The 12,517-nt window shown below is 45.8% G+C and overlaps 1 protein-coding gene across 4 annotated transcripts in view; it reads left to right on the forward strand.

Annotated features, from left to right (window-relative positions):
- Positions 1 to 12,517, forward strand: part of rubcn (rubicon autophagy regulator) — a 77,520-nt gene that overhangs the window by 21,122 nt on the left and 43,881 nt on the right. For 3 of the 4 annotated variants that reach the window (XM_038815581.1, XM_038815583.1, XM_038815584.1), the window contains exons 6-8: positions 612 to 768; positions 7,257 to 7,784; positions 9,409 to 9,453. In XM_038815581.1, coding sequence (XP_038671509.1) covers positions 612 to 768; positions 7,257 to 7,784; positions 9,409 to 9,453 — 730 coding nt within the window. The remainder of the gene's footprint in view (positions 1 to 611; positions 769 to 7,256; positions 7,785 to 9,408; positions 9,454 to 12,517) is intronic. The other variant, XM_038815582.1, reaches the window with a different exon arrangement.

Here is a 12,517-nt window from a genome sequence, read left to right on the forward strand (position 1 = left end):
GAGAATTTCTTCCCCAGAGCAGTGAGCCAGTGGAATTTGTTACCCCAGGAAGTAGTTGAGGCCAAAACATTGTATGATTTCAAGAAGCAGTTATGGATAGCACTTGGGGCGAAGGGGATCAAAGGCAGGATTAGGCTAATGAGTTGGATGTTCAGCCATGATCCTATGAATGGCGGAGCAGGCTTGAAGGGCTGAATTATCATAGAATTTACAGTGCAGAAGGAGGCCATTCGGCCCATCGAGTCTGCACCGACTCTTGGAAAGAGTACCCTACCCAAGGCAATTTTGGACACTAAGGGCAATTTATCATGGCCAATACACTTAACCTGCACATCTTTGGACTGTGGGAGGAAGCCGGAGCACCCGGAAGAAACCCACACACACACGGGGAGGATGTGCAGACTCTGCACAGACAGTGACCCAAGCCAGAATCGAACCTGGGACCGTGGAGCTGTGAAGCAATTGTGCTATCCACAATGCTACCGTGCTGCCACATCTTGCTTCTATTTTCTAGGTTTCTGTGGTTTAGTCATTTTTAATTTCCAAAAAATGAAGATAAGTCATAATCTGCAGTGTTTTAAAAAAATTTTTTTTTTTTTAATAATAATTAGTTTGCAAGGAAGTTTAATTCCTCCTTACCAATGATGAAAAGTCAAAGTCTGACTGCTCTACCTGGATCCAAGTGCATATCTCATCCAGAGGGAGGACAGCAAAGACATAAAACCTCATATACCAGCCTCTCAGGTGCTTGTACCACTTTGAACTTGGGTGAGTGACGAATAATATGAATTGTATCTCTTTATTTTTAAAGTACTTTTTTCTCCTTCCTTCTATATGTTAAATGTAAGAGGGTTTTTAGATGGGATACATTCAGAAAATAAGGTTAAAATTTAACCATACACCCCCCCCCCCCCCCCCCCCCCCCCCCGCCGCCTTTTGTCACTTGGTCTCCACCCCTTTCCTTTTCCCCTCTCTCGAACCTGTTATCAGTCTTCTTTTGAGGGTTCTCTTTCTTGTGGCCTTGTGATAGGCCCTCTGGCTTCTGTGTTGACCACTTTCTGGCCTCCCCCTTATTGTTTCCTCTGCCCCCTCCCCTTTCTGCTTCTGTCTGTTCCCCTGTGGTCCAGTTGGCTCCTGTGCACTCCCCCGGTCTATTGGTTGTTGGCTTCAAACAGGCCTTGGATAAAGTTGTTGAATGGCTTCCAGGTTTTCTGGAAGCCCTCCTCTGACAGTGAACTTAATCTTCTATAGGTGGAGAAAGTTTGATAGGTCTGCCAGCCTGAATGTAGCTGTGGATGGTTCTGTTGATCACCAGCCAGGCAGGATTTTCCGGCGGGCGATTTAAGGAAATAAAGCCAACCCTCTGTCAACCCTCTTCCCCACGAATAGTTCTGGCTGGTCTGGTTCCCCGAAGACTGCCACTCTTGGGCAGGGCTTCACCTTCACCCCCACAACCTTGGACATCATCTCAAAGAAGGCTGTCCAGAACACGAGAAGTCTGTGGCATGCCCAGGGTATGTGGGCGTGGTTGGCATGGCCCCCTGGCACATTTTGCATTTCTCCTCTAGCTCCGGGAAGAACCTATTCATTCGGGTTTTGTTAAGTGTGCTTTGTGCACCACTTTTAGCTGCATGAGGCTTAGCTTTGTGTGAGAGGAGGTGGATTTGGCCCTGTTCAATGCTTTGCTCTAGAGTCCCACCCTATTTCTGTCCCGAGCTCTTCCTTCCATTTTTCCCTTGTTTCGTCCAGTGGGGAGTATGTCCTTTCTAAAGGTCATCCGTACAGGTCTCTGCAATTCCCTTCCCCGGACTGTGTGCTTCCAGTAACTTCTCGAACATTGTGTTTCCCGGGGGCCTTGCGTACGCTCCTTGCAGAGAAGGTTTTTGACCTGCAGATGTTGGTGTTTGTTCCCGTTTGGCGGTTTCAGTCTCTCCATCAGCCCCTCTTAAGGTCGCTAGTATGTCCTGCATGTAAAAGTGTTGTCTGCCTCCCTCCCTCCCTCCCTCTCTGTCTGCCTCCCTCCCTCCCTCCCTCTCTGTCTGCCTCCCTCCCTCCCTCCCTCTCTGTCTGCCTCCCTCCCTCCCTCCCTCCCTCTCTGTCTGCCTCCCTCTCTGTCTGCCTCCCTCTCTGTCTGCCTCCCTCCCTCCCTCCCTCTCTGTCTGCCTCCCTCCCTCCCTCCCTCTCTGTCTGCCTCCCTCCCTCCCTCCCTCCCTCTCTGTCTGTCTGCCTCCCTCCCTCCCTCTCTGCCTCCCTCCCTCCCTCCCTCTCTGTCTGCCTCCCTCCCTCCCTCCCTCTCTGTCTGCCTCCCTCCCTCCCTCCCTCTCTGTCTGCCTCCCTCCCTCCCTCCCTCTCTGTCTGCCTCCCTCCCTCCCTCCCTCCCTCTCTGTCTGCCTCCCTCCCTCCCTCCCTCTCTGTCTGCCTCCCTCCCTCCCTCCCTCCCTGTCTGCCTCCCTCCCTCCCTCCCTCCCTCCCTCTCTGTCTGCCTGCCTCCCTCCCTCTCTGTCTGCCTCCCTCCCTGCACTTAAAGATGGCATTGAGCATGGCTGGTGGAAACCTGTGGCTGCCACAGATGGGGGCCATGGTGGATATCTGTCAGACCAAAGTCCTGCCCCATGTGGTTCCAGGTTTTCGGGGTTGCTAACTCCACTGGGCTTGTTGAGTGTTTTGTTGCGGGAATGAGTTGCTGTGACGAGAGCCCGGAGTGCCGTCCCTGTGCAGGACTACTCCTCCATCCTCACCCATTCTGTGATTGGGGTAATCATTTTGTCTCTGGCCTTGAAAAAGGCCTTGGGATGTAGATTGGTTTGTTTCTGAAGAGGAACCTGGGCAGTATGTTCACCTTGATCATCTGCACCCTTACTGCCAGGGAAAGTGGGAGTGTATCCCATCTTTGAAGGTCCTTTTTTTACTTCCTCCGCCAGTCTGGTCAGGTTCCATTTGTGGATCTGTGTCTAGTCGTGGGCTTTGAGCTATTTTAAACTGTATGCGTTCCAGCTCTGCTCTTCCTCCTTTCCTGTTCACTGGGAATACTTTGCTCTTGCCCAGGTTGAGTTTGTAGCCCGAGAAGGCTCCAAACTCTTCCCAGGAGTTTCATGATTTATTTCCTGCCATTTTGCAGGTCATCTGAGATGTTGAGGAGCAGGTCATCTGCATAGAATGAGACTCTGTGCTCTCTGACTCCTTTTCGGATTCCCTTCCAGCCTCTCTCAAGGTGATCGCCAGCAGCTCAATTGTCAATCGTACCTTAATGAGGTACTTCCACTCGACTCTGTCGAAGGCCTTTTCTGCATTAAGCGAGGTGATCCCCTCTGGTGTTCTCTCCTTGGTTGGGGTCATTATCACGTTCAGCAGCTGTCTGATGCTCGCAGTTAGCTGACTACCTTAACAAAGCTGTCTTGTCTTCTGCAACCATCTCTGATACGCAGTTCTCCAGGCCATGGCTTTTACCAGTATTTTTGTGTCAGCAATAAGCAGCGAAATGTATCTGCCGCATTTCGCTGTGTCTTTGTCTTTTTTGGATGTCAGCGATATGGTGGCCTGTATTGTTGGAGGCAGGGTGCCCCTTGCTAGTGAGTCAGTGAATATCTCCCGCAGGTGCGGCGCAAATTATTTGTAAAATACTGCTAGGGAACCCGTTGGGTACTGGCGCCTTCCCTGCCTGCATGGAGTTAATACTCTCCATGACCCCTCCTAGTCCTAGTGGTGCTTCCAGCTCCCTCCATCTATCATGCCCCACGACTGGCATGCACAGTCCATCAAGGAACCTCCACGAGGAGCTGTTGGACATGGCCCGACTCCAACCTCACATCCACGTAGTGTGCAGCATGGTCGGAGATACAATTGCGGAGTGTTTTGCTCTGACTGTTTCAGGAAGCACTGATTTTTCCAACTACAAAGTCGTCAAAGTGGGTGTAGACTTTGTGTACCGGTGAGAAGAGCGAGAATTCCTTCTCACCTGGGTTCATGAACCGTTGTGGATCCACTGCCCCCATCTGCACCAAGAACATTCCCAATTTCCTTGCGATGTTGTTTTTCCCGCTCTGGGGTTTGTTTTGGTGTTTGATCTGCCGTCAGCGTATCCTGTGCACAGTTAAAGCACTCCCCCCTCCCCCATCTCTCTCCAATGATCAGTAGGTGATTTCCGCCATGATCTTTTTTACAAAATCCATGTCGTCCCAGTTGGGCGCGTACACATTCACCAGGACTACTGGTGCCCTGTGTAGGACACCGCTGACCATGATGTACCCTCCCCTGGATCCATGACCGTCTTTGTCGCTATGAACACCGTCCTGTTGCTTAACAAAATAGCCCCCCCCCCCTCCCCCCAGCCCTTCCTTACCCGCAGTCGTTCCTTCTCCCTCAGGTATGTTTCTTGGAGGAAGACTAAGTCAGCTTTCATATTTTTCAGGTGGGCAAAGACTCTGGGACTTAGTCCCCTGACCTTCCAGGTGACTCTCCTGGTAGGGGAGGTTTCTGTCCCCCACTTCCTGCGGGATCAGCCATTCTTAACCTTGAAGATGTGCCCCTGCACTCTGGCATTTCCATTTGTTGGGGAGCCATCCAAAATGGCCATAGGCACTGTTCTCACCATGAGGCTGGGCCCATGCGCTCTGGGGTTTTCCTTTTGTCCAGGGGACACCCAACATGGCTGCCAGCTGTATGTTGGCCACGTGAGTGAGCCCCTTCATTCGGTAGTTTCCCTTTTGTTCAGGGACCTATAAAGTTTCTGCTTGGTGTGCCACCTTGTTCCACATTTGCAAAATTGACCTGCTGAAGCCTCTCCAGAGGCCCCACCCCGCGCGCCAGATGCGCTCTCCCCGTTGGGAGACGCTCTCTCCCCGTTGGGAGACGCTCTCTCCCCGTTGGGAGACGCTCTCTCCCCGTTGGGAGATGTTCCACGGCACCCCTCTCTCTCATGCTTCTTGGCACTAGCTGTTTCTGCTAGTGTGGTGGCCCCATCTCCCAGGGTTGATCTGACACCTATTATACCTGCTCTGCTGGTATCCTTTCTGTCTCCTCGCCCTCCCCTCGCACTGCTGCCCTCGTCCCTTCCTACCCATGAGCTAGTTCCCTTACTGATAGTGAGACAGTGCAATCCAGAGCAAAATTGTCCATTTCAATCGCTTTCTCTGTGTCTTCCTCGTTTGTTCTTTGCCTTGTCCTTGTTCGTCCGTCTCTGCTGGGGTAGTAAAATAATGCTCTCTGTTCTGGTACGTTACCCAAAGCCTTGCTGAGAATAACATCCCAAATCTAACATTGTTTTTGCACAGGGCCGACTTTGCGTGGTTGAATTCGGCCCTGCGCTTCACTCAGCACATCCCCGTCACCAGAAGTTAATATAATGTAGTAATAATGGAGTTCAAGTTGAAACTGAAAGCATAAATGATAGTTTGTAAAGTCTTTACAGAATTTCCTGGTGCTGTTAATAATTAGATAGCATGAATCTCTGACAATGTTTGTCAGAATGGTTAAACAGTTCTAATATATACAATAATTAACCAAACCGTGCCAAATTTAGCTTTTGATCATAGATATTTGATTTAGATGGTGTTTTTTTTTCATCTTCTTTTCCTCTTCCCTGCCATCTATAAAAGGCAACCAGGGTAGATATAGTGAATATATTACCGTAGGAGTAAAACTGATATTGTAATGTGAAGTAAAAGACAGTAATAATGAGCTATAATATCCAAATCACTGGACAAAGATCATGTAAAGCACTATAAACATTGAAGTAAAGTCTCCAAGCCTTGGCTTTCTATTTGTGAGTCTTTATTGAGTTAATTGTAAACTTTGGTTTTACTTGGAGAGGGGGAGGGGGGGAGAAAATTAATTAATATATGAAATAGAAAAATAATTTATTATCTTTGGAAGTATAAGCTATAGTTTAGCCGCTGGTATGAAACCATTTGCTTTATTGTGCTACGGACAGGACGGGGATTAATTTAAAGAGCCCTGATTTCCCTCCTCACTACCTATCTACAAACAAAAAGATGTTTTTGATTTCTGACTTTCCCCTTTGAATGGCGGCACATTTCCCCCAACTCTTCAGATTGGAGTGATCTGATCCTGTACTAATAACCCCACAGCAAACTTGAGATAAGGTAAAAATAAGAGGGTTGGTTTATTTTACACACAGGTGGGAAGGGGTTTTGCACCTGTACAATAGATAGGGTGTCAGTTAGCTCAGTTGGCTGGATGGCTGCTTATGATGCGGAGTGACCGCATCCTGGCCTCGAGCCTCCGCTCCATATTGTCTGTTACCTCCCTCATGGGAGCCGTCGTAGCTTCCACTGCCATCTTGCCGGCTGCAAGGGGGTCTTTTCTCATCTCCTCCCTATGTCTCTGGAGCTCAGAGATGATGAAGCCCATACTGGCTGAGGTTACTCATGAAGGTGAGCTGTGGTGACCCTCGGGTTAAATCGCCATCAGTCAGCCCTCAAGGGGAATGGTCCTCTGGAACTGTGGCAACATTTACACACCATAATGAAAGAAAAGGAGTACAGTGCAAGACCATGATTCAAATGAATCTTGTGGTTTCACGTGAGCCCAGAGTCCAGAATCAAAAGTTCAATGGTGTATTCCTTCAAATTTGCAGTCTGAAACTATTGCAGGGTGATCAGTCTTTCCAGAAGCAAGGACTTCCATCATGGAAGAAGGCATGAAAAGATGAATTAGTCTTAAAGGCATCGATACAGAGGTTCTGATGTTTTCAATGGTACACAATGTAGTTGAGAGCCAGGCAATTTACCTGGACAGAGCTCTTTCTGCTGCTACCTGTTAGGTGGTAAAATGGCAAACTGCCTGAGTTCAGATCCACACGGTGATATTACACGGTGACACACCTCCCACTACAACTCCTGGGTTTTGAACAAAGGATGCATTTTCCCAGGGGTGGCATATTGAAAGGTTTAATAGAGGGTCAGGGTCCCCTTTGCCTTTGCAGACATATATTCTCCATGGCCAGAGTCCTGCCTTGGAAATGTAAAGAGCATTGATGAATTTTGTTGGCATTTGACATAGTTACAGATCACATTAGCACATGTTCCAAGATAATGAGGTCCCCACTGGTTTCTGGAGTTTAGAAATTCCCCTGGTATGAATCGTGGTTTGTCAGCCATGTCAAAGTTTAAAATTTTTAAAAATTAAAGCAACCAGTTTGACTTGGATGGATGTATATACTTTCCTGTCTAGATAAGACAATTGAAAATACAACTGATCCCTTTCCCTTTTATTTTCTCCTTTCCTCATTGATATAGGTGCTACGCCACATGACCTCAATATAAATCCGACTCAGCAAGAGACCAACAAGAGGGTTAATCTGACATTTTTTCCAGATTCTACAGAACAACTGGTACCAAATCAGGCTTCTGGCATCCACCAGTTCAGTGTCATCCCCTCTATGGAACCATTTTCCCCAGTCAGTGAGACAACAATTAGTACCCCAGTTAGCCATAGTGAGGACTCTTCGGGCGAAGTACAAGATGAGGGATCAAGTGAAATAGATGATGGACCAGAGTATTTGGCTATTGGAAACCTGGGACGGAGGGATCGCAGCTCGAGTCAGTGCAGCAATAGCTCCTCTTCTTGTTCTGGTGGTTCGCAGAAACTTGCTCCATTGGCAGGGCAAGTTTCTAAACTGACTGTTAGCTGTAGTGAATCTCTACTGAATCTTCCAAGACGTTCCAGCTTCTCTGAAACCCAGAACCTGGAACGACAAGGCAGTTTCAAGAAAAGCCATATTCGTTCCCATTCTGATACTGGTATAGCAACAACAAAGACAACAGGTACAGTGAATTTTAATTCAAATGTTTGTGTATATCAAGATTTGCTTGCTACAAGATATTAAATATCTTCCTGTGCTAATTAAAGAAGGAGATGGAAAATATAATAACTGGTAGCTCCCTCAAAGGATGGTGCTAATACCAAAGCCTGTAGACCATTTCATTCTGTGGCCTGTACTTCATTATCTGTGTGAAAGGGGATCAAGTTTTGGCCTATATTAAACCTTGCCGTGTCTGGACTACAGAGAAAAAAAAGTCAATTAGAGTTCCTACTCATTATATCTATCCAGTGACCTCTTCAGTTACAGTATGAGAGCAGCAGGTGTAAGCAGGACCGGATAGACTCCACCATGAGTTCCTGTGGTTGGTAAACCTGCCAGCACTTCCTGTGTGAACTCTTTAAGGGTGGTATTTTAGGAAAGACGTCAGTGATATCTGAAGCCTGGGGATCCACACCATTGTACGAGCAGCTGCCTTCAGAAAATAGGGAATAGATTTTAAGGTGAAATTAGCTTTATCTAAATGAGTAATTCTTTGAAGGTCTATGTACAGGGCTCAGCACACAGCACAATGTAGTGGTAGACTGTAGACCTGTGCATTGTTCCACAAGATTGATTTATTTTGGTAGATGTTAACAAAGAAAATGTGAAGAACTGTCAGTTTAGACATTTCAGAGTGGTGTTGGTGCATTGTTTGTTCTTTAGAGTTTTGGCCAAGAGTGGTATCATGAACAATGCAGACTTGGAGGGCCAAAGGATCTGTTCCTGTGCTGTATTGTTCTTTATTCAAGCCTGAGAAGTTTTTCTTGTTTTTTTTAAAAAAGCAAGTACAAATGCTGGAAAATCTCAAGAATAATCTTGCAGATTAATTGAGTAAAACTGTTTATATATGGACCAGGGTTTAATTCCGGCCTTTGATGACTGTGTGGAATTTTCACATCCTCCCCGTGTTTGCGTGGGTGGTCTAGTTTCCTCCAACAGTCCAAAGATGTACAAGTTGGGTGGATTGGCCATGATAAATTTCCCCTTAGTGTCTAAGAATGTGCAGGTTAGGTTCCAAGTTTACACATGATGGGGGTTGAGGAGAGGGTGGGGGGTGGCCTGGGTAAAGTATTCTTTCAGAGGGTTGGAGTAGACTCGATGGGCTGAATGGCCTCTTTCTGTACTGCAGGGATTCAATGATTCTATGCTTATTTGCAATATTTTACTGCTTTTATAAAACATTGAACACCTGTTACATGATGTGTAATGAAAGTTAGCCAACCAGAACGTTACAATAATTGTGTCTGGACCTGTTTTAAAATTCTAGTCTAACTAGGTATAACCTGGTCTTGCTGTAGAGGCAGTTTCACTGTTTTGGCTTGGTCATTTGGAGGAGGGATAGAAAACCAGAGAAAGTCACCTTCTCTTATAAGAAAGATGATGCTACATGTCAAGTGAGCCAAGATGTGATGCTTACTGGACAGTATAGATTTATGCATGATTTACACAATATTATAATACTGTCTCAAGAAAGGAGGGATGAGGGCAGGGAGCAGAGGGAGGTATCATCTATTTTTGCACTAACCTCTAATCCTACTGTCTTCTAACCTTTCATTTCCCAATTTTTATTCTTCGGCTTTCTCAAGGAGACCTCCGGCAAATCACAATTATAGTAGAGGACCCAGTGGAAGGTTTGCAAATGGCTGTCATAAATTTCATTTTCAATATGATGAAACAGCATGCAATCTCCACTATGATTAATGATACCAGCACCATCAGTTTTATCATATGTAAAATGTAGAAATGGAACTGGTTGGTGGTCTACGTTTCTGAGGTTTCAACCAATGCAATTCCCCCATTAACCTTTTTATTAATTTTAAAAAAATAAATTTTTACTTATTCAAAATCGGCCGAGTAGAAAAGTTGTTAATATAGATAGCTTAGTGATTCAAATGAAAGGCTGGCAAAGTGACACAATGGTTAGCACTGCTGCATCAAGACGCTGAGGACCCAGGTTTGATCCCAACCCCAGGTCACTCTCCATGTGGAATTTGCAGCTGTCTGCGTGGGTCTCGCCAAGACAACACAAAAGATGTGCAGGGTAGGTGAATTAGCCATATCTTTTTATTAAAACAGTAAAAAAATATATACACGGCCAAATGGTACAAACACTAATTTTGTGTTGGAGAAACAGGGTCCCTTCCCCTCAGTACCAATGTGTGGGGGGGGGGGGGGGGGGTGGATAATCTGATTATTAAAACAGTTCACAAAGAACATAAGAACTAGGAGCAGGAGTAGGCCATCTGGCCCCTCAAGCCTGCTCCGCCATTCAATGAGATCATGGCTGATCTTTTGTGGACTCAGCTCCACTTTCTGGCCCGAACACCATAACCCTTAATCCCTTTATTCTTCAAAAAACTATCTATCTTTACCGTAAAAACATTTAATGAAGGAGCCTCAACTGCTTCACTGGGCAAGGAATTCCATAGATTCACAACCCTTTGGGTGAAGAGGTTCCTCCTAAACTCAGTCCTAAATCTACTTCCCCTTATTTTGATGCTATGTCCCCTCGTTCTGCTTTCACCCGCCAGTGGAAACAACCTGCCCGCATCTATCCTATCTATTCCCTTCATAATTTTAAATGTTTCTATAAGATCCCCCCTCATCCTTCTAAATTCCAACGAGTACAGTCCCAGTCTACTCAACCTCTCCTCGTAATCCAACCCCTTCAGCTCTGGGATTAACCTAGTGAATCTCCTCTGCACACCGTCCAGTGCCAGTATGTCCTTTCTCAAGTAAGGAGACCAAAACTGAACACAATACTCTAGGTGTGGCCTCACTAACACCGTATACAATTGCAACATAACCTCCCTAGTCTTAAACTCCATCCCTCTAGCAATGAAGGACAAAATTCCATTTGCCGCCTTAATCACCTGTTGCACCTGTAAATCAACTTTCTGTGACTCGTGCACTAGCACCCCCAGGTCACTGCACAGCAGCATGCTTTAATATTTTATCGTTTAAATAATAATCCCGTTTGCTGTTATTCCTACCAAAATGGATAACCTCACATTTGTCAACATTGTATTCCATCTGCCAGACCCTAGCCCATTCACTTAACCTATCCAAACCCCTCTGCAGACTTCCAGTATCCTCTGCACTTTTCGCTTTACCACTCATCTTAGTGTCATCTGCAAACTTGGACACATTGCCCTTGGTCCCCAACTCCAAATCATCTATGTAAATTGTGAATAATTGTGGGCCCAACACGGATCCCTGAGGGACACCACTAGCTACTGATTGCCAACCAGAGAAACACCCATTAATCCCCACTCTTTGCTTTCTATTAATTAACCAATCCTCTATCCATGCTACTACTTTACCCTTAATGCCATGCATCTTTATCTTATGCAGCAACCTTTTGTGTGGCACCTTGTCAAAGGCTTTCTGGAAATCCAGATATACCACATCCATTGGCTCCCCGTTATCTACTGCACTGGTAATGTCCTCAAAAAATTCCACTAAATTAGTTAGGCACGACCTACGCTTTATGAACCCATGCTGCGTCTGCCCAATGGGACAATTTCTATCCAGATGCCTCGCTATTTCTTCCTTGATGATAGATTCCAGCATCTTCCCTACTACCGAAGTTAAGCTCACTGGCCTATAATTTCCTGCTCTCTGCCTACCTCCTTTTTTAAACAATGGTGTCACGTTTGCTAATTTCCAATCCACCGGGACCACCCCAGAGTCTAGTGAATTTTGATAAATCATCACTAGTGCATCTTCAATTTCCCTAGCCATCTCTTTTAGCACTCTGGGATGCATTCCATCAGGGCCAGGAGATTTGTCTACCTTTAGCCCCATTAGCTTGTCCATCACTACCTCCTTAGTGATAACAATCCTCTCAAGGTCCTCACCTGTCATAGCCTAATTTCTATCAGTGACTGGCATGCTATTTGTGTCTTCCACTGTGAAGACCGACCCAAAAAACCTCTTCAGTTCCTCAGCCATTTCCTCATCTCCCATTATTAAAACTCCCTTCTCATCCTCTAAAGGACCAATATTTACCTTAGCCACTCTTTTTTGTTTTATATATTTGTAAAAACTTTTACTGTCTGTTTTTATATTCTGAGCAAGTTAACTCTCATACTCTATCTTACTCTTTATTGCCCCCTAAAAATTTCCCAGTCCTCTAGTCTCCCACCAATCTTTGCCACTTTGTATGCTTTTTCCTTCAATTTGATACTCTCCCTTATTTCCTTAGATATCCACGGTCGATTTTCCCTCTTTCTAACGTCCTTCCTTTTTGTTGGTATAAACCTTTGCTGAGCACTGTGAAAAATCGCTTGGAAGGTTCTCCACTGTTCCTCAATTGTTCCACCATAAAGTCTTTGCTCCCAGTCTACCTTAGCTAGTTCTTCTCTCATCCCATTGTAATCTCCTTTGTTTAAACACAAAACACTAGTATTTGATTTTACCTTCTCACCCTCCATCTGTATTTTAAATTACACCATATTGTGATCGCTCCTTCCGAGAGGATCCCTAACTATGAGATCATGAATCAATCCTGTCTCATTACACAGGACAAGATCTAGGACCGCTTGTTCCCTCGTAGGTTCCATTACATACTGTTCTAGGAAACTATCGCGGATACATTCTATAAACTCCTCCTCAAGGTTGCCTTGACCGACCTGATTAAACCAATCGACATGTAGATTAAAATTCCCCATGATAACTGCTGTACCATTTCTA

The sequence above is a fragment of the Scyliorhinus canicula genome, chromosome 13 (assembly GCF_902713615.1).
Source record: "Scyliorhinus canicula chromosome 13, sScyCan1.1, whole genome shotgun sequence".
Classification (NCBI taxonomy): domain Eukaryota; kingdom Metazoa; phylum Chordata; class Chondrichthyes; order Carcharhiniformes; family Scyliorhinidae; genus Scyliorhinus; species Scyliorhinus canicula.